This window comes from Ictalurus furcatus, chromosome 10 (genome assembly GCF_023375685.1).
Source record: "Ictalurus furcatus strain D&B chromosome 10, Billie_1.0, whole genome shotgun sequence".
Classification (NCBI taxonomy): Eukaryota; Metazoa; Chordata; class Actinopteri; order Siluriformes; family Ictaluridae; genus Ictalurus; species Ictalurus furcatus.
Window position 1 is genome coordinate 23,355,724 of NC_071264.1, and position 21,456 is coordinate 23,377,179.

The 21,456-nt window shown below is 40.5% G+C and overlaps 1 protein-coding gene across 1 annotated transcript in view; it reads left to right on the forward strand.

Annotated features, from left to right (window-relative positions):
- Positions 1–21,456, forward strand: part of igf1rb (insulin-like growth factor 1b receptor) — a 91,882-nt gene that overhangs the window by 62,334 nt on the left and 8,092 nt on the right. Inside the window, exons 4-20 of the mRNA XM_053635217.1 lie at positions 64–200; positions 296–440; positions 1,023–1,231; positions 1,322–1,448; positions 2,950–3,191; positions 3,327–3,494; positions 4,678–4,882; positions 8,131–8,405; positions 9,351–9,484; positions 9,890–10,055; positions 10,259–10,346; positions 10,752–10,822; positions 11,673–11,902; positions 12,068–12,175; positions 13,031–13,190; positions 13,490–13,619; positions 17,414–17,548. Coding sequence (XP_053491192.1) covers positions 64–200; positions 296–440; positions 1,023–1,231; positions 1,322–1,448; positions 2,950–3,191; positions 3,327–3,494; positions 4,678–4,882; positions 8,131–8,405; positions 9,351–9,484; positions 9,890–10,055; positions 10,259–10,346; positions 10,752–10,822; positions 11,673–11,902; positions 12,068–12,175; positions 13,031–13,190; positions 13,490–13,619; positions 17,414–17,548 — 2,730 coding nt within the window. The remainder of the gene's footprint in view (positions 1–63; positions 201–295; positions 441–1,022; positions 1,232–1,321; positions 1,449–2,949; positions 3,192–3,326; positions 3,495–4,677; positions 4,883–8,130; positions 8,406–9,350; positions 9,485–9,889; positions 10,056–10,258; positions 10,347–10,751; positions 10,823–11,672; positions 11,903–12,067; positions 12,176–13,030; positions 13,191–13,489; positions 13,620–17,413; positions 17,549–21,456) is intronic.

Below are 21,456 nucleotides of genomic sequence, written 5' to 3' on the forward strand. Positions count from 1 at the left end.
GTTCCATAACAGACTCTGATTTAGGTCCTGTTTCTCTCCCCCGCCCCCCCCCCCCCCCCCCAGTATGTTCTGCAGTGCTTGTGATGGCTTGTGCGACAAGGTGTGTGACGGGAAAGACATCGACTCCGTGGACGCTGCACAGTCCCTAAAGGACTGCACTGTTATTAACGGCAGCCTGCGCATCAACATCCGGCGTGGCAGTAAGTATCCGTGCACGCGCTCACTCGCTCCACATCTGCAGGAGACACTTGTGGTCAGATTCTGGGTGGCACTCAGTTCTTTCTCTGTGTCGCAGACAACATCGCGTCTGAGTTGGAGAACTTCCTAGGCCTCATCAAGACCGTGACGGGATGTGTGCAGATTTCTCATTCCCCCACTCTGAGCTCGCTGTCCTTCCTCAAGAGTTTAAACCACATTAATGGGAAGGAGCTCTGCGATAAGTAAGCGTTTGTGTGTTTTGATACTTATTGAAATATTTGAACCGTCTTTCATAGTAGTTGCTTTCCTTTGAAGTTTTTCATAGTAAACAAATTGTTTCAAATAATATACGATATAATAAACTTTGTCATTTTGGCTTACACGCCGGTCTCACGCAGCTGTCCAGTAGTTTAAGGCGGGGACACTACCGTGGTGAAAGTTGTCATTTTCAAAAAATGATCATCACAATTAGTCTTCGATAGTCGATTTCTGATTTATTTATTTATTTATTTATTTATTTATTTGCATTGGAGCTTTTTTAAAAGTGCTCTTTTATTTATGCAAATGAGGCTTTGTCTAATTCAATATGCATTAATTTGCACACTTAATAAAACCAACCAAGGTGTTATGAAGAGATAATCTTATGTGAATCCGACAATTATAGGAATTTCTGGCAGAACATGTATAAATGTATAACTGCTATACCATATTTATCATTCTGATGGACCTTAAACAAAAACACTGTTATGTCTGGGCTTTGTTTTGTTACTTGATTTCATCCTGGCCTTAGCGAAATGCTGAAGTGCCCTTATAATTTTCCGCAGCATGTATGCCTTCTCAGCATTTGATAACCAGCACCTCCAGTTTCTGTGGGACTGGTCACAGCACAACCTGACCATCCATGCAGGGAAACTCTTTTTCGGCCGGAACCCCCACCTGTGCATGTCCGAGATCCGCAAGATGTGGCTGAAAACGGGCATCAAGGAGAAGTTTGTGGAGGAGGATTTCCGCAACAACGGAGGCCGTGTGAACTGTACGTGTTTAAACTAGTAACTGTTAATCGCTTAGAACCTGATGTCGGATCGGTTGGATTCACATTTCTTTGATTTTGTTTGTGTTCCAGGTGAACGTAAAATTCTCAAGTTCATAAACAATAGCACTGGGAGTAACACAATAGCGCTGACATGGGAACGCTACAAACCGCCGAATTACAGAGGCCTCATCAGTTTCGAAGTGTACTACAGAGAAGCGTGAGTCTTTTGACCTTTTTTTTTTTTAAAACACACAGAGCAGTCTTGCAAGTTTGTTTTCTGCAGTTACATCATATGGCCATGTGACCATTACACCCATATGTGCCCATTACATTTCAAAACCTTGGGGTATTAACAAATGTTTACTGTTAGAACAACCTACACTCTTCTGGGAATGCTTTCCACTAGATTTTAGAGCGTGGCTGTGGGGATTTGTGCTCCTTCAGCTACAGGAGCATTAGTGAGATCAGGTACTGATGTGGGTGAGGAGGTCTGGGGTGCAGTCAGTGTTCCAGTTCATCCCAAATGTGTTTAGTGGGGTTGAGGTCAGGGCTCTGTGCAGGACACTCCAGTTCCTTCCACTCCAACCTTGACAAACCATGTCCTCATAGACCTCGCTTTTTGCACAGGAGCATTGTCATGCTCGGAGACGTTTGGGCCCTTTAATTCCAGTGAAGGGGAAATTTTTATCCGTTAATTGCCTGTACAAAACCTTTGTCCATATAATGTATGTATGTGTGTGTGGGATAATGCCACAGTGCTGTAGAATTCTTGATTTTCTGACTGCAAGGCAAATCACAGGTTGATATTAATACACTTGTTACTATAGTAACAGCCAATTCACATGCCTCCACATAATCTAAACCTTTATATTGTGCTATTATTTAGCAATGAAAAATGTATTATGATTGATATTGTTATCAGGGGATGATTAACATTTATGGAAGGAAACGTGTACTACTTTAACACTCAGCCACAGGAAAATCCTCAAGACAGAGGACTTTGCAGTTTGTGATTACTTGGACATTTTATTTGTTGTATTGATTTTGACCGAGAGAAAAAGAGGCTGGTCAGGGATCAGTAGTTATGCCTCCGCCACTGCTAGGTGAAGGCATTATGTTTTGGTAAGATAAGATTTTGGAGTCAATTCAAACAGGTCAAGGTCAGAGCAAGGTCAAATTTATAAAATTGTTTTCCTTCCTGTTTGAAATGTATTATTTTTAAATGTATGTGTTATTAATATTTTTTTTCTGGCTTACAATTTACAAGATGTACAACAAGGAAAACTAGGCTTGGTTGCGGAGACATCGTCATGGATAACGTCGTTGTCAAGTTGGACTTGTTTATAGCTGTTAGAATATAAGTGATAACAGGAAATAGCTTGTATTATGGACGTTTGTCAGTATTAATTATAACTCTAAATGAATCAAAAGTATGATGTGTCGTTCTTGACTTAATTATAATTTGAGTAGTTGGCAAATCACTGTTGTATAAGAGGAATAAAACACTTAGCAACTTGCTATTTTTGAATAATAATCAACATTGTGGTGGTAGAAGTAACACTGCTTTGTGTCCGGCCACATCACGCCACCTCATCGGTGAATATTTTCCTAAAACCACATGCCCTGTGGTGTTTTAATCCTTACATAGCTTTATTATACACACTAAATCGTTTTCACTTCTGTAAAGGTGTCTATATGATGGTTCCATTCTGTGACAGGCCTTTTCAGAACATCTCAGAGTTTGACGATCAGGACGGTTGTGGGTCCAACAGCTGGATGATGGTGGATGTGGACTCACCGCAGGACCAAAATAGAAACCCCGAGGTCCTTCTGTCAGGCCTTAAACCCGTGACGCAGTACGCCATCTTTTTGAAGACTGTAACTTTGGTAGTGGAGGACATAGACACGCACGTTCTGGGGGCCAAGAGCAAGTTGGTCTATATTCTCACTAAGCCTAAAGGTAAAGAGAGGATGCAAACTCTTCTTCAAAACGACATAACGGTCTGTGAAATAGTGTAATGTTTGAAACCTTTTTTTCCTTTCTTTCCCGCACCCATACCCCCCCCCCCCCCCCTTGAAAACTTTATGCCTTTAGTACCTACAATGCCTGTTGATATCCGTGCCTACTCCAACTCATCCACAAGCCTGGTGGTTCAGTGGTCTCCTCCGGTCTCTCCCAACGGGAATCACATCTACTATCTACTTCGTTGGCAACAGCTGGAAGAAGACCGTGAGCTCTACCAGCACAACTACTGCTCTAAAGGTCTGGTGTAAAACAGTTTTTTATACTCTATATATATATATATATATATATATATATATATATATATGTATATATATATATATACGTGTGTGTGTGTATGTATATGTGTGTGTATATATATATATATATATATATATATATATATATATATATATATATATATATATATATATATATAATGTATGTATGTATTTGTGTATATATCTATATGTGTGTTTGTGTGTTATACTTCATATACAGTACTTTTGAGGAATTAGTTTTATTTACCGGACTCTACTTATCTAAGTGGCTTGATAAAGAAATAGGTTTCTGTACTTCACTGTATTTTAATCATGATCACGTTTTGACTTCCTCAATTAATTAAACATAATCAGCTGAGCTTAGCTAAAGTTCGCTAATTGGATAAATGCCAGTTTTTTTTATTCGTTCTCATAAATTAAACCACAGGCTCCCTAGTCATATTTTTAAATGTGATCATGATCATCAGATCATGGGGTGGCATATTTCTTTTTGAATGTATTTGCACTTTTATTGGTGTTAGTATTTAGCACCTAAGAGGTAGTCGCTGGGATTTAAGGAATAGTCACGCAAAAAAGCATTCGCATTTGTGGTAGGTTTTATCAGTCAACTGCTTTTGGCAAACGTATGAGAATACTTGTTAATAGCTGGTTCAAAACAAACACTTTAAAATAAATTCTTACGACTCAATTCTATGAACTTTTGACAGTCCAGTGACTATATAGAGTGACTATAGAGTCATCTAGGTCCAAAAGCTCATTGTATCACTCGTTGTGTATATACACATGCCAAGTGCAGAGAGCCAGTCAGAGTGCAGCCTTTAAGATCCTGAATGTTGTGGCCAGAAAAGTGTACGAAATCTGGGACTTGTAATGTAAAAGTAGAAAGAAAAGCCTTTCTTTCTATTCTAGATATTCAGTGATTTTAAAAAATATTGTTTATAAATATATTGAATATATATTTATGAAGCACAGTAGGACTTTCTTCCTAAATTGCCTTAATAACTACAATAAATTATTTTAATGTTGAGCAAAGATAATATTGAGAAATCATCATGATTATCATTTCAGCCATCACAGTTCAGCCCTAGTATCTATAAAGAATTGTCTTTTTCTGTGTAATTGGTTCTCATGTCTGAACATCTTCCTCTTCTGTTTTTTCACAGAGCTGAAGATTCCCATCAGATTCTCCACAGGGCTGGCAGACGTCATCGGGAACATGAAGCCTACCAATTCAGACTCAGCAGGGCAGAACAAAAGCCTTTGCTGCCACTGCCCTAAATCAGAACTAGATCTCAAAAAGAACAGGGAAGACATCATCTACCGTAAAGCCTTTGAGGACTTCCTCCATAACAGCATCTTCCAGCCGAGGTAGGTTTTGGAAATAAAAATGATTTTGTTTTTTCTTATCAGGCTGTTGTTTTGTCCTTAGACACAGTCACAGTAGGGCAAAAGTTATCGCAAGAGCCTTCCTGTTTGTTCCCAACAAGACAGATCAACCTTGGGATGGTTGTTATTTATGCGTCATTTGCCTGACTTTCCTTGGCATTAAACTAGCATTGAGTATGAACCCAGTGAACCTTGGGGTAAGCTGACAGTTGTAAACCTGCTATACAGGCTTTCTCTTTCTTACTGTAAGCTTAATAGTATGAATGGGTTATATGGCAAAAATATATCATGTTACTTTAGAAGTTTTGTGTAGGTTGATGTTGCAAAATTCTACTAGCAGTGCTGTATTTAATAAGGGATAGAAGATAGAATCCGGATAGAAGATTTTAATTTTAAATGTGTCCCCAATGAGCGAGCCAGAGGTGACGGTGGCAAGATAAAACTCCCTGAGACGACAAGAAGAAGAAGCCTTGAGAGGAACCAGACTCCAAAGGGAGCTCGTCTGGGTGACACCAGATAGTGTGATTTTATAAATCATTTCTCTTCTAACTGTATGCTACAAAGTCAACCAGTGCTAAGTGTGTTATAAAGAGTGTGAGCATCATTTATTTAGATATTTATTTAGATTGAGTTAAAATCTAGTGGAAAGCCTTTCCAGAAGAGTTGAGGTTATTATAACAACAAATGGGGACAATATCTGTAATGAAATGTTAAATAAGCACATATGGGTGTGATGTTGAGGTCTCAACAAACTTTTGGCCATGATAGTGTATGTGCTGCTCCCTGATCCACCAATAATAATAATAATAATAGCTATCAGCATAACACACTAACATCTACCTGGTCCTCAGCAGGCTTAATTTAATCACTGGTTGATGTTTTAACCTGATATTACAGACAGTAAAGATTTATGGCTCGCATTTCTCCCATAGACAGCTCTCTGGTCTTTATCTTGGTTTATCCTTTATTAACAGCAAATGCAATCTTCAGAGGCAAAAACCCAGGGCTCAAACCAAGAGTAGACCTTCAGAGTTATAAATCTATCTAACAGGACAAGAAGTCACGCCTGTTGGCCACATGTTAGTAGCAGTAGCAAAAAGTTTTTTAACAAATCTAGATGTAAACGTCAGGAAATGAAATCTGAATTCTGCTCTATTGTCTCATATTCATCTTTTGATCTCAAACCCAGTTGTCTTCTGTGTATAGTAAAAACAAAAACATTGTCCTTGCTATTTTCCAATACTTTGGAAGGGGACTGTGTACCTTATAGTACAGGGCAATACTTTTCTTTGCATATCCCAGCTTGTTAGGAAGTGGGGGTCAGAGCGCAGGGTCAGCCGTGAAACGGCACCCCATAAGAGTGATATCTTACTGTCATATGGATTTTTTGTGTGTAAGTATTAAGTTTTTGTTTTCATAAGGTATAGGGTTTTTTGGTTGTTAATCTTATGCTACTGATTTATCCACCCTGATGTAGATTATGCTAAATAAATGGAGAATTAGCCACTTGAATGTGCTTTTTGATGTATGAGGACTAGTACACGGAGTGCTCTGGGCTTTAATGAGGGACCACATCTGCATCACATTACCTGCCAGCTGTGTATAGGCTGGTGGACAAACGAACACGCTCTCTCGCACACATTTATGAATCATTGTGCATTCCCTTTAATTCTCTGGTCTAGAGCTTAGCTGGTTCTGGTGAAGTACATGTTTATGTCTGTAAGTGATGCAACACTCGAAAAGCATCGAGGATACAGGGCTACTTCTGAATCTCTACGTTACATTGTCAGTGTAGAGTCTTGTCTGTCTCATCTCTTTCTCTCCATGCTAGTCATTGTCGGGCGATTACAAAATATGTCTGCAATTCCGCTAGCACTCAGTGCCTCAAGTTTAGAATTCCTGAGAAGAAGAGGGAGATTGAGAGCAGAGGAAATCATATCCTTTCAGTTGCAGTCCCCCCAAACCCCACAACACATCTCTGCCTGTACCGGCTGCCAGGAAATGCACAGTAATGCCATCTGGAATAGCGATGAAATAAAGGGAATATCCCCTCCAGCTGGAGAGCGGGTCTGATCAACGACTGCCGCTCCACAGGCAGGGGGCCAGCTAGGGACCTGAAGTTGGAGAGGGAGAGAAAGATGCAGAGGCTGAGTGGAGGAAGCGGAGGAAAAGCAGATGAAAGGGGGAGAAACTGCCTGAGGTTGATCTGGAGACGAGAAAATGAATGACGGAGAGAGTAAAAATGAATCAACGTGTATGTTTGGGCCTGGCAGAGTGAAAAGCGGAACCGGAGAAAAGGAGATCTTGTTGATCTCAGTTGAGTTGAATCAGACAGATGGTTGTGGTACACTAGCCTGGGACGTGAACGTCCAGCAGGCGTGAGAAACACTCGGTGTTCGTATGCATTGCAGTGACAAAGCACTCCAGTGTGAGAGAGTTTAAAGGAATGGAAACCAGCTGTGGCGGTTTGTGTTTGTGTGTGCGTGTGTGTGTGTGTATGGAGGACGTGTGGAGGGGGAGGTAGCATCCTTGCCAGATCATCTGAGGACAGAGCCCGTGCTTGCTTTGGCAAAAAAACGAGTGACTCGCGCCCTTGGAGAGGATTAGAACAGCCAGGCGGCTGACACCCCATTTTTTTTTTGGCCATCACACACGCATACACCCACAAACATGTTTTAATGTGTTAATATGCCACTTCTGATCACTCAAGATAAAAACCACTCTCTGCTTGAATAGGGCATCCTATCAGTATAGTTTTTGTCAAAGTTCATCTAAATTGCAAATGCAGTTTCTCACATTGTCAGAGAGGCTGCGAGGAAAAGTGGCATATGGAGCAAAAATATATAATCTAACTAGTGCAACAGTGTGCAGCAGATAGTTGTTTAGCTTAGTTCTGTTCAGCAATGTCATGTTTTTCTGTGCATTGGAAAGCCGTCAAAGTTACAAACATGCTCGGGGCGGCAGCAGATGTAGCACTGTAATGTGTTTACATCTGAAGTGGATTACACAGTCAAAGAGTTTTCAGGTTGCTGTAGGGGGGGAGCAGAAAGAAGGGTTGCAAAATCCTGCCTACATTTCTTTGGAGTTGCAGCCAGACACAAAATGGATGAGCACCAGCAGAGTGCCATGATGTACATGGTACCGTATACTATCTGGGGGGAGGGGGTGATAGCGGTATACAATTTTGACTTCCCACCCCTACCTCTGCCTTTCATCATTTTTCCTTTCAGACCGAGCCTTCGTCACCGCAGGGACATATTCGGAGAGGCCAACTCCACCTTCCTACACGCACTGCTCGGTGACAGCGGGAGCCTAGGTGAGGTAAACTCCTCAGCCCCAGAGCCACGTACACGAGAGTTTCATGAGAGAAAGGTGGAAGAAACGAGCGTCGAAATTCAAGGCCTAAAGCCATTCACTGTGTACCGCATCGACCTGCACGCTTGCAACGAGGAGATCCAGCAGTGCAGCGCACCTGCCTTCTCCTTCCCCCGCACCGAACCAGCAGGTGAGAGAAACGTAAACACCACGTCGTAATTAATGTTTTTATCTGTGTGTGGTTTACCAGGAGAAGTGACTTACACATGCTCATCCTGCTCAAAAGTTACGTTGTGTTGCAAATGCAGAAGCGAAGACCAGGAGATATATCTTCAGCAGGATTCTTTATTGACAGAGTGATGCATTGAGCCGCAGTCAGCAAGTCTAAACAAGCGATCTGTAGGTTGAAGTTTTTAGGGGGCACAAAAGCTCTCAGGTGACGACCTTAAACAAAGTACACAAAGGAAGTATGCGGTTCTAGGAACCCGCCCCAGACTCCGTAGTTTCATCAGCCCTGATCCAATCAGCAGACACTTCATTATTATAGAGATAAAGAAAAGTCCACACCTCAGGTAGTGATGATCATGAACAATTTTTTTTAAATGGTCTGCACTTTTATCCAAAGCGCTTTACTCTGTGTCTCATTCACCCATTCAACACACACACACACACACACACCAGTGGTAGCAGAGCTGCCATGCAAGGCGCTAGCTTCCCATCGGGAGCAACTTGGGGTTCAGTGTCTTGCCCAAGGACATTTCGGCATGTGGAGTGACGTGGGCCAGGAATCGAACCGCCAACCCTACGATTAGTGGACAACCCGCTCTACCACCTGAGCCACAGCCGCCCAAGGAATGGGGCGGGGGCACCGAGAACCATCACAGACAAAAAGGTTATAGCCTCAGTTAACGTTCTCGTTTGACTGACAGTAAAGAGAACAGGAACTGTCAGAAACGTCCTTTGCTCGTTATAATCATTCAGCAGATGCTATGCAGATATAGGAAAACAGTAACTCTTAAATTTGTATTCCTACAATTGGCATTGTTTCATTCAGTATCAAAACTGAGGAATAGTCCCTTTCATTCACTACACTGTGTATTACGTTGATGAGTGTGTTCTGTTCTGCCTCTCCTAGACAAAGCTGATGACATCCCAGACAAAGTGACGTGGCATAATGTGGATGACTCTGTGATAATGAAATGGCCTGAACCAGCACAACCCAATGGCCTCATCCTGCTCTACGAGATCCAGTTCCATCTGGGAGGCGAGGTACTCAGTTCCTCCATTTTCACATGCTATTATCTGTAAGCACTGGTTCGTGTTTAGTTATTATTTCTGGGAAATGCCCAAAACAAGGTTTTGTAAGCTCGGGACGTTGTTTTTCCAGAAGAGTAGGAGGTTTTGTTTACGAAAGGGTGTCCCCAATGTAATAGAGCAGTCACAAATACACACACACACACACACACACACACACACACACACAGAGAGAGATATGGCACATCTCACTAATTTTCAATTTTGCTCTCTCAATAAAGACATGCTTGAGTAATGTTGCTAATTTCAGTTTGTCATTTAATGTGAAGTCAATCATTTTGACATAAAACACAAATATAATATTTCAGATGATATTAATCATAACCAATGATTGTTTTGCATGACTGTGTTGTGCGTCAGCTGGAGAAGCACGAGTGTGTGTCCCGTCAACACTATAAGGAGCATCACGGTGTTCGGCTCACTAACCTCGGTCCTGGTAACTATTCGGTCCGCGTGAGGGCCACCTCACTGGCTAGAAATGGCTCGTGGACGAACCCTGTAGTCTTCTACATCCCACAGGCTGAACGTAAGTAATCCGGATGGTCATTTTCACAACAGGACCACCTTCCATGCTTTGTAAACAGGACTGTTTTCTCCAGTTGGATTACACATAACTGCAGGGTTTCGTGTAATTGTAGTGTCGTGTATGACCTCCTCTAGCACTCAATAGAAATGTTCCAAGACCCCAAATAGAATAACATTGTCTTCCTTTTGCTTCTGTAAATGCAGGCTATGAGAACCTCCTCTACTTAATGTTCATCCCCATTGTGCTGATCGTGTTCGTTGCAGTGACCATGTTTGTGCTCAATAAGAAGAGGTATGTAATTTATGGGTTGCTATAAGACTTTACGTTTTGCAATTAGCAGTAACACTATTTTTAATCGAAGCTTAAAGAAGTCTGGTTGTACTTTTCTTTCCACTGATAATGTTTAATGGAGCGGAACTAATGAAGAGCGGGGGGGGGGGGGTTTGTTTGTTTGCGTTTGTTTGTTTGGGATGGTGGTGGGTTTTTTTTTGGTTTTTTACACTTTTAGTGCAAGCTTCAAGGGTTTGTCTGAAACACCGCCGTCTGCTTTTTCTTTTTATACGGGGGTAGTCTGAGGTGCAGTTTTATTAGGCTAGCTCATCGGGGGGAAAAACCAGAGCAATTGTTTAGAAAATACTGTTAAATGTATTTAATGTGGCTTTTGCCGAATGAGAAATGTTCTTTTGGAATCCATAGGAACAGTGACAGGCTAGGAAATGGAGTCTTATACGCCTCAGTCAACCCAGAGTACCTCAGTGCGACTGAAGGTGAGTGCGATCTAAAGCAGTACGGACTGATGGAGAAAACAGTAATGGAATTCTAAACCGAAATTATACACTATATGGCCACAAGTATGCGGACACCTTAGACGCCTGCACACGCTAATGCTCTTCTGGCTAAATGGGCACATCCTCACAGCCTCGTTCCAAAATCTACTGGAAAGCCTTCCCAGAAGAGTGGAGTAAATCTGGATGGTCATGTGTCCACAAACTTTTAGCCATACTGTGTATCATTAGGAGAGTACAGTAACCAAGAGCTTTGTGTTAGTGCGCGCACGCAATATCAGTCCATAATAAACCTTTTCTCAGACTTGTTTTTTCCTGTTGTGAGAATGTGTCCTAGTGTGGGATCTGTTATGCAATGCTTTACTCAGGAGAGGATTATACTTTATTGCTTTATTTTCAGATATTACCAATATTTGACGTGTGCCGTAGGTCTTAAAGGAATACTTTTGGCTACAGACTAAATTCGCACAATTTTCTACTTAGCCCAGCCAATTCGTGTGTTGTCTGAAGGCTTGTACTTCAGTTGTGCACTGGAGCTTTGGGGCTAATGCAACTAACAAATCGATAAAACTGTCTATTACCATGTCTCATAAAGACGTGCCGAGCAATTCGTCCTGATCTGAGGCGAGTGTGATGATTTAGTCATGTGGTTTGTATAGTGCTTATCTGGAAGCTATACAGTAGACTTCCCTTATTTGTTAGCAGCATTAGCCTCATACAAGAGAGATGTAAACCGTCTTGTTTATTCGAATCCATTCGAGCTGAAATACTGCTTTAACGCCCGAGTAAATGCTGAATCCGGGTTAGATTGATTTCTGCTTTCCTTTGCCAGTGTACGTCCCTGATGAATGGGAGGTAGCACGGGAAAAGATCACCATGAGCAGAGAGTTAGGCCAGGGCTCCTTTGGCATGGTGTATGAGGGCATCGCCAAGGGTGTCGTCAAGGATGAGCCTGAAACCCGGGTGGCCATCAAAACAGTTAACGAGTCCGCCAGCATGCACGAGCGCATCGAGTTCCTCAACGAAGCCTCTGTCATGAAGGAGTTCAACTGTCACCATGTGGTACGCGGGATAATAACGTGTTTGTTTATGATTATTTTTGTTGACTCACTGATCTGTTTGTTGAATTATGTTGACCTTTTTTGTTTTTGTTTTAAGCTATCTTTTTTTGTTTGTTTGTTTGTTGTTGTTTTTTGTTTATATAAATTAATGTGGTGATCTGTGCAGGTGCGTCTCCTTGGCGTGGTCTCTCAGGGACAGCCCACTCTAGTCATTATGGAGCTGATGACACAGGGCGATCTGAAGAGTTATCTACGCACACTACGAGCCATCAAGGTGAACTTTCTGCAAATTTTGGATCCCAGTGTTTTCAAATTCCTGTTTCTGTTAAACCCCTATATTGAGCCCACGATCTGCTGTGAGATCACAATGGAGCAACCCTTTTTCCCCTTTCTGTCAGAGTTAAATTTAGCTAGCTATCTAACAGGTTATGCATTAGGGCTGTCAATCAATAAAAAAAAACCCCAAAATAATTATGGATGCACCGAAATTTCAGCCACTGAAAATAGCATTTCGATGTTTGGCTGAAAGAGAAGAAAGGCCGAAAATATATGCCGCCATGCTCATTCACCACCTGAAACACCTGTTGTTGTTTTGCTGTACTCTGCACATTGAATGGGATGTCGTGTTTTAAGATATCTCCATCTGGGTATTAATAAAGTATTCTCTCTTATCTTAAAACACGACATCCCATTCAATATGCAGAGTACAGCAAAACAACAACAGAATAGAGGCCTTCTGCCATTCTGTGTTTTGCCTGTTGTTTTCGTTAAATCGATTGTATAGCATGTTTAAACTTTTTTGTATTTGCAGGATGCTAGCCTAAAGCTGCTGAGTTCATTACTTGACTGCAGATTTGCATATCTTTATTGATAAAGTTAAATTATTTGGATAATTGGATAAAATAAATCTGTTCAATTTGATTGTTACAGAAGTGCATGAAGAATCATATATTTAATATTGTTTATGTTTTGGTGTATTAATTTCAATAAAAATGTGATCGTTTTATTGATTTGTGGTTTTTCAATTCAAATTAATTAAATTCGTGAAATTAATTAAACAGTCTAATATTAACACAATTATACAAAAAACTATTTTAAAAAGGGTTTTAAAAAAAATTCTCATCCTCAGAACACATCGAGCCTGCCTTTGCCCCCGCTGAAGAAAATGATTCAGATGGCAGGAGAGATTGCAGACGGCATGGCATACCTTAATGCTAACAAGTTTGTCCACCGAGACTTGGCAGCCAGAAATTGCATGGTGGCTGAAGACTTCACTGTCAAAATTGGAGGTAGTTTCAGAATCTTTTTTTCACCGTGATCTAGTGGAATGGAAAAACAGAGGTTTTAATGAATATGTATACACTCTAACTAGGCAGCGACATCTGCTTCAGATGTGTTTTTTATTTATATTCAGTCAGTTCAAATGAATCTGGTTGTCTGGCCGAGCCGTGCTCAGATTCTTTTTTGCTATCAATCAGTAAGCTTTGTGCAAACGTAAGCTTATAAGCTCCATGTTTTGTTTGGCTGCCCAACAGGCTTTGCTATATAGAAATTGTGGAATCTCACCTCATTTGTCCTGGCTTTGTAGATTTTGGCATGACGCGAGACATTTACGAGACGGATTACTACAGAAAGGGTGGGAAGGGCTTGCTGCCTGTGCGCTGGATGTCTCCCGAATCCCTCAAAGACGGCGTCTTCACCACCATGTCTGACGTGTGGTAAGCTTCCATTCCATACATTTACTTTTCAGCAATGGTTCTAGTGTATGAGTTTTGCCGTTGTGGCAGGCACACACACACACACACACACACACACACACACACACACACACACAGTCACTAATACTGTCTGAGTTTTGTTTTGATTGAGTACATGTTTTTATAGAAATGAATTCTCCAAAATTTATGTCTACTAAGTATGCCTAACAACTGTGAATATGTAGAAGAATCGCATGCTTTATTGCCATTTTGGAAATGTATGTACGTCATGATACTGTACTAAAATCAAGGAAACAGTGTTTACTGTATAAGCTTATATTCCTTCAAACAAACAAATCTTTTAATTAAAACTGTTCAGTAGCCAGTATAGTCTTTAAAATGCCAAAAACAGACTCCTTTTAAACAGAATTAAGGATATAACCATCTCTAATATGCAGCCGGATAAGCAGTTAAAAATATATATTAATTGGGAGCTCATGATTTATTAACATTGTCAATAAAAACCATGATGACTTGGGGATTTTAGTCAATATTAGCTCATCAGTATTACAGCTATCCGGGCTGTTACCATCCCACAGTGCATTATTTTTCCAATAGCAACTTTTCACCAAAATTGTTTTATTCCTCTTATACCACATCAGTTTGCCAGCAGTTGTCATTTATATTAAGTAAAGAACAACACATTGTACTTTTTTATAGTTGCATTTAATATTGTGGAGCATCAGTGAACAGTCGTTTGCTCACTTTTTAATAAGTCGTAAGACATAAAATGCAGCTTAATATGTTGCCAAGAAACTGCAAACCCTCAGTCCCGAAGACTTTCCCATAGCGGAAAACCTGAAGGAGCAGCTTTTCCTCTAACTGTTAAAAAGCACCGAAACTGGAGATTCCTTCTGTAAATGCTGAATAAAGGCTCCACCACACCTACTATTATCCTTTGCTAAATAAGCAGCATGTTTTTAATCCATTTGAGTCTTAGATTATGTTTAAGAACTGTAGTATAGGTCCCTTTGTAAGTGGTTACTATAGAAATGATAATTAGAACAAGTACCTGTCTATATAAACCAGTGAGTAGAGGTGCTGTTGTATAAAATCAACACCTTCTGACTAATCAGCTCAGACAGTTCAACAATGCTGTTGTACAACCCCAATTCCAAAAAAGTTGGGACAGTATGGAAAATGCAAAAAGAGTCATTTGAAAATTCACTTCACCCTGTACTATACTGAAAACATATTATTTGGTGTTTTACTTTGTAAATTTAGTTTATTTTTGAAAATATACACTCATTTCAAATCTGATGACTGCAACACACTCAAAAAGTTGGGACAGTCGACTGTTTACCCCTGTGTAACATCACCTTTTCCTTTAATAACACTCATTAAGTGTTTGGTCACTGAGTGAAGACACCAGTTGGTTCAGTTTAGCAAGCGGAATTTTCCCCCATTCATCCATTATGCATTTCTTCAGCTGCACAACTGTACGGGGCTTCATTACCTTATTTTGCACTTCATAATGCGCCACACATTCTCAATCAGAGGCAGGTCAGGACTGCAGGCAGGCCATGCTAGCACCCGCGCTCTCTGCTTATGCAACCATGCGCTCGTAATCCAGACAGAATGTGGTTTGGCGTTGTCCTGCTCTGGATGGCAGCATATGTTGCTCCAAAATGTGTACATATCTTTCTGCATTAATGATGCCCTCACAGATGTGCAAGTTACCCATGCCAACGGCACTGAAACACCCCATACCATGACAGACGCTGGCTTTTGGACCTGACGCTGATAACAGCTTGGATGGTCCTTTTCCTCTTTGGTCCAGAGAACACGACGGCTGTTTTGTCCAAAAACTATTTGAAATGTTGACTCGTCAGACCACAAAACACGATTCCACTGTGCTACTGTCCGTCTCAGATGAGACCAAGCCCAGAGAAGTCGGCGGTGCTTCTGGACAGTGTTGATATATGGCTTCTGCTTTGCATAGTAAAGCCTTAACTTGCCTCTGTGGATACAGCTGCAAATAGTGTTGACTGACAAAGGTTTACCAAAGTATGCCCGAGCCCCTGTCAGGATATCCATTACAGACTCATGACTTTTTAAGACAGTGACGTCTGAGAGAACAGAGATCACCTGCCTTCAGAAGTGGTTTCCAGTTTGCCCTTTACGCACCGAGATTTGACCAGATTCCTTTTAGATTTGACCAGATTAGACAATTGGCTCACCTGTTTCACATCACCTTATTTCAACTTGGCACATCGCTATTGGTCCTAAATTGCCCCGTCCCAACTTTTTTGGAATGTGTTACATACATCAATTTCAAAATAAACATTTATTTTCAAAAAACTATGCGGTTGATTAGGTCAAACATCCAATACCTTTTCTTTATACATTTTTTTGTTTGTTTGTTGAAATACAAGTCAAAGTACATTTACAAGCATTTTCCATACTGTCCCAACTTTTTCGGAATTGGGGTTCCCAAAGAAACCCAAAAATTGTGCTGATTAAAATGGGATTAATTATGCAGCTCTACAACATTTGTTTTAAAGGGTTACACCTATAAACTGAACTACATTGGGCAAAAGTCATACAGATGAACAGAAGCATGCACAAATTGCACAGAAACACATTTCTTTATTTCTTTCTTTCTTTATTTTCATTATAAAATATGTGGGAGGAAATGAAGGGGACTTCCCCCTAAATGTTTCAAGCAGAGTTGGCAAGCCAGCCTCATCACAGTGGACATGAGGTAGAAGCATTAACCTTGTGTGAGTCTCATCTGACAGAGTTTCTGTGGAAACCTGCATGAGAAATCCGTCTGGGTTTTCAGCGTAATATTCGCAGCTGATCTGAACTGTATTCCTCCACATCCTGTTTGTTCTCATATAACTGCTTAGACCTGCTTTTTTCCTACTGGTGTTTAAGTGGAAGATCTCGCATGTCTAGTGGTCAGGAGAGAATCCTATTTATTTATCATTTATGTTCAGTTGTTGTCATTTCATTATATTTCATTTCCAACCAGAAAAGTAGCCATGGTAGTGTCAGTGATCAGACCAGCTGCTGATGAAGTGAGTAACTGGCATCAGACATTATGTAAAGATTTGTTCATATGTATGTACTTACAGAGTTTCTCAGATTAAGATCGGGGCAACACTAATAGGACAAAAAGTAAACCAGACTCTGCATCCCATGCATGGGGATGTTAAAGTGGTGTTGTAAAAGCAGTATAATCATTGTGCATCATTATGTGGTTCACATTACTGTGGATTGTACACTAAAACAGCACGTTATTGTTATTGCTCTGTCATAGTTGCTCCAAAGTTGAGCAGCCATAATGTAGCTGTGTGTGTGTTAACCCCAACCCCTCTCTGCCTCTCTCTCTCTTTCTCTGCCTGTCTCTCTCTCTCTCTCTCTCTCTCTCATTCTCTGTCTCTCTCTCTCGTTCTCTCTCGTTCTCTCTCATTCTCGCTCTCGTTTTCTGTCTCTCTCATTCTCTGTCTCTCTCGTTCTCGCTCTCATTTTCTCTCTCTCTCTCATTCTGTCTCTCTCTCGTTCTCGCTCTCGTTTTCTCTCGTTTTCTCTCTCTCATTCTCTGTCTCTCTCTCGTTCTCGCTCTCATTTTCTCTCTCTCTCATTCTGTCTCTCTCTCGTTCTCGCTCTCGTTTTCTCTCTCTCATTCTCTGTCTCTCGTTCTCGTTTTCTGTCTCTCGTTTTCTCTCTCATTCTCTGTTTCTCTCGTTCTCTCTCTCGTTTTCTCTCGTTCTCTCTCTCTCTCTCTCTCTCTCTCTCTCTCTCTCTAGGTCTTTTGGTGTGGTGTTATGGGAGATAGCCACCTTGGCAGAGCAGCCCTATCAGGGTATGTCCAACGAGCAGGTTCTGCGCTTCGTCATGGAGGGAGGTCTGCTAGACAAACCTGACAACTGCCCCGATATGATGTGAGTCGTCTTTCCCTTTTTTTTCCTGGTTAATTTTTTAAATAAATTTTTTGTTTTATGAACTATCATTTTGGAACTGTTTGATCTACCCTTTTCCTACTTTGCATTTCAACAGCAGCACATATTACTGCACATATGTATATCATTTGCTTCATCAGCATAGAGTGTGATGACCGGTCACAGCTTCATCGTGTGAATGTGGTTAACGTATTCGCAGCTTCTTACACCCGTGACACGCAAACAGTGGACATATGCACACACAGCGCAATTTTGTATTATGAGGCTGTATCCCGAATGTGCATGCACATATCACGGTCATCATCATCCAGTGTCGACTATTCAGTAGAAGCATGGGGAAATCAGTCATTTACTTTATATTTGGGGAATCAGTTCAAGCTGAAAGGAATTTACCAAAACAGCAGTGTTTGAAGCAATTACCTGAGAAATCGATGTGCACATGCGGGATGTTTCGGGGAACACCAGCTTTCACGTTAAAGACCGATATGGGGCACTTGCTCTTATGAATGTGAACATAATTGCGCCAGAAACTTCATAATGTGAATATAGCCAGGTTAGTTTATGCTCCACAGGAAAAAGTATCAACAAAAGGAACAAAAAAGTTATCTGGAATCGTGCTTAAGGAAGTAAAATCCATCCTGGTTCCACTGATGGAAAGTTCCTGAGCGCTGGGTTGTTAACAGATGTAGCTCATCAGATAGAAAGATTGATAGACCTTAATGTCAGACCCAAGTCTGCTCTCCGCTGTGCTACTTATGTCAGTGTTTAATTAGACTAGCAGGTGCGTATCAACCAACAGTTTACCGGAAATTTAGACAATTTTCAGCATACAGCAGTTGCCTATAAGATTATTTTAGAAAAAGTTCCAGACTGGTTTTCGTCATGTCGTTTCCAAGCGCACTTTGAGCCTTTCAGCTTCTAGCCAAAAATATGCGAAACCTAGACACTGCTTCAGGCTAAGATATGCACATGAAAGCGCCATCCTCTTGGTGGTCCATGTTGGTGGAGTGGAATTGAAATCGGAGTGTCTACAAAGACCGAGCGAAAACGCCAGCACAATGCAGCATTCGGATTTAAGAGAAAGCTGGAGAGTGTGTTTGTTTATATTTTCTAAGGGACTTTATACAGTTAAGTCAGGATGGGTGAGGATGGTTACTCGACATGGGTAGTGTTTTTAATCGTAGATTGTGATGTTAGGTAAGATTAGTAGTGCAGTGCTGTATCTCGCCATCGACATGAATTGCTTATGAGTAATTCCCGCCCCTGCTGATGGAGCACTGACGGATGAACGTATTTGGCAACTAAGATGTCATCTAGATTTACTACATCTCTGCTTCTACCTACCTCTGTTCAGCTCTTCCCTTCAGGAGCCAAGAGCGGCTGGCATGCAGTCACCCAGCCTCTGCGTGTTTGCATGTGCTACAGCCATATCACAAGACACGCTGAGTTTTAAATAGTGCAGACTGACGTCATGAAGCTAGCCGTGTGTGTGTGTGTGTGTGTGCACACCTACGTGTGTTAGTAAAGCAAGAGCAGTAGCTGTATGCCAGTATGACGAAAATGGGGTGTAGCTTACAGTCCTTCATGGGCAGCCTGCCCTTTTTCTTTTTTTATTTTCTTAAACTCACTCATAGTGTACATTTGCATAAGATACATATGATCGATGTGTTATTTCCGCATCAGCTGTTTGTCTCACCAAACTAAATACTCAATATTATAAACTACTGAAACACTTTTTTTTTATTTGACACTTTTACATTTTACTTTTACTGTTTATTATACATTTGCATATTTACTCTGCATCTTACTGAGCAGTTGATCTCTATTGCTGCTTATGTTTTGTCCCATTTTCGTAAGTAACTGCCCATAAATTGTCTCATAGTGTGGTGTGTTTGGGTAGAATTTAATAACTTTTTGTCACTGAGATCTTTTCATATATATTTTTTAAATAAATTGATTTAATCAAACAGCCAATCATAATGCAGGGGTCATCAACTGTTGGACCATGGTTTGGATGCGGACCCAGCAAAGTATTTCATTGTACCAAACAAATACTTGGAAAGAATACTGTAGTAGAGCGGCTAAATGTATAAAAACTGGCCGTAGTTCAGCTGCTACATGAGCCAGCTTGGTTTACTGTAGCAGATCCTCTGTTTCAGTTGTATCCAATCACATGCATCTCTGTCAATTTTTTAGCTAAAGGCAGCTCATAGGGTAACAGCCTGACTACAAGGCTAGAAGTTAAGTCAGGAAGGCAGGACTTTCATAGAATTTTTTTTAATTTTTTAATTTTTTTTTTAAAGTCTCTTTACTCTTTCTGGTCTGATTAGTGAACTGATGACATGTTTAAAGGGGCTTGCTTACCAAAAAAAAAAAAAAAAAAGGCGATGACAAACAGAATCCTGGGTCGCATTCAAAACCAATGTGTCTTATTTATTCCGAGTGGCGTTGGTTAAAAGTGAATGTAATATGAAGCACTGCAAAACAAAATGTAACCACTGCAAATGAACTTTATATCCATTTCTCATCATTGTCGCTTAAGCGTTAAAAAGGTAACTGCTGTCGCCAGTCACTCATATTAGTTGCTTTTATTATCACTGAGATAGTTCCAGGTTTTGTTTGTTTTGTTATTTTTGGAAGCTGAGCTACAGCTAGAGCCAAAAGTGTGAGCGACAGTAGCCAACCATAGGCATCTGGATGCTTAGATATGTGGAAGATTGCAGTAGGGCTGGGTGATGTATCGATTTAATATCAACATCGTGATAAATGATTACGTGATGTTACCTTCTGAGAGATCATTGGTATGGTGATGTGTGGGGTTTTTTTTTTTTTTTTTTTTTTTTTTTTTAAAAACATTTTTAGTATGCATTTTAAATGGTACTGAATGGATAACATTGATTTGACTTTTTTTTAACTTAATTTTCTTTAATGTCTATAAAGACAAAGATTATCGTCAAACGCTGTTTAATGTTTTTAATTTACTTTACTGCTGTTTTGCAGACAGTTTGTTAGCTAAATTAAGTATCATGATAAACATCGTGCATCGTAGAAATTTCCTCAAGTATCGTGATTATGATATTTTTGTCATATCGCCCAGCCCTTGATTGCAGTTAGCACGTTCCTTGAAGTGTGAGGGTAGTGGGTGGAAATTTACGACATGCGGGTAAAAAAAAAAAAATTAGGGCTATAAACCTTAATAGCGTTCAAAACAGTGTTGCTGTGAATGCAGACTTTAATACACTGAAAAAGTCACACTATTAGCATCATATAAATATATATACATAAAATCAGTTTCTCTCTGCCCACATTTGACATTTTTCCTACATTCCATGCAATGTCCATGAAATATAATGAGTGAACCTTCTTATGTCAAAAGATTAATTTCTTTGATTTTAAATGAGGAAAAAAAAAAAGTAGAAAGTACAAAAGCTTATGGCTAAATCACTTTACTAGTCTAATTATTTAATAAGAATTATTTTTAAACACCCTTTGTTATTTAAAAAAAAAAAAAATCCATTTATGATTGTTGCATTGATTCGTTTCAGTCATTGCCTTTAAAATCGATGCACCGATCCAAACCATCAAGGGTGAATCCACATTTTTGAAAACAGTGACACCCATCATTAGTTGTTTTTTTTTTGTTGTTGTTGTTTTTTTGTCTTAATCCATGGGGTCACTTGATCTCCACATACCGTCAGGAGTCTACAGTACATTTTGCGCTGTTGGCTTTCTGACAGATGGCCACACACAAACCAACTCGACCGGTTCCTCTGAGCTGTGCGTGCAGCCATTTTGAGCTGGAGGTGCTTCAGCCACCTCCACCACCCTCCTCAGTGGAAACTCATAAAGTGGCCATGCAGGGAAAAAACAAGCTCAGGGCATTGGGTCCA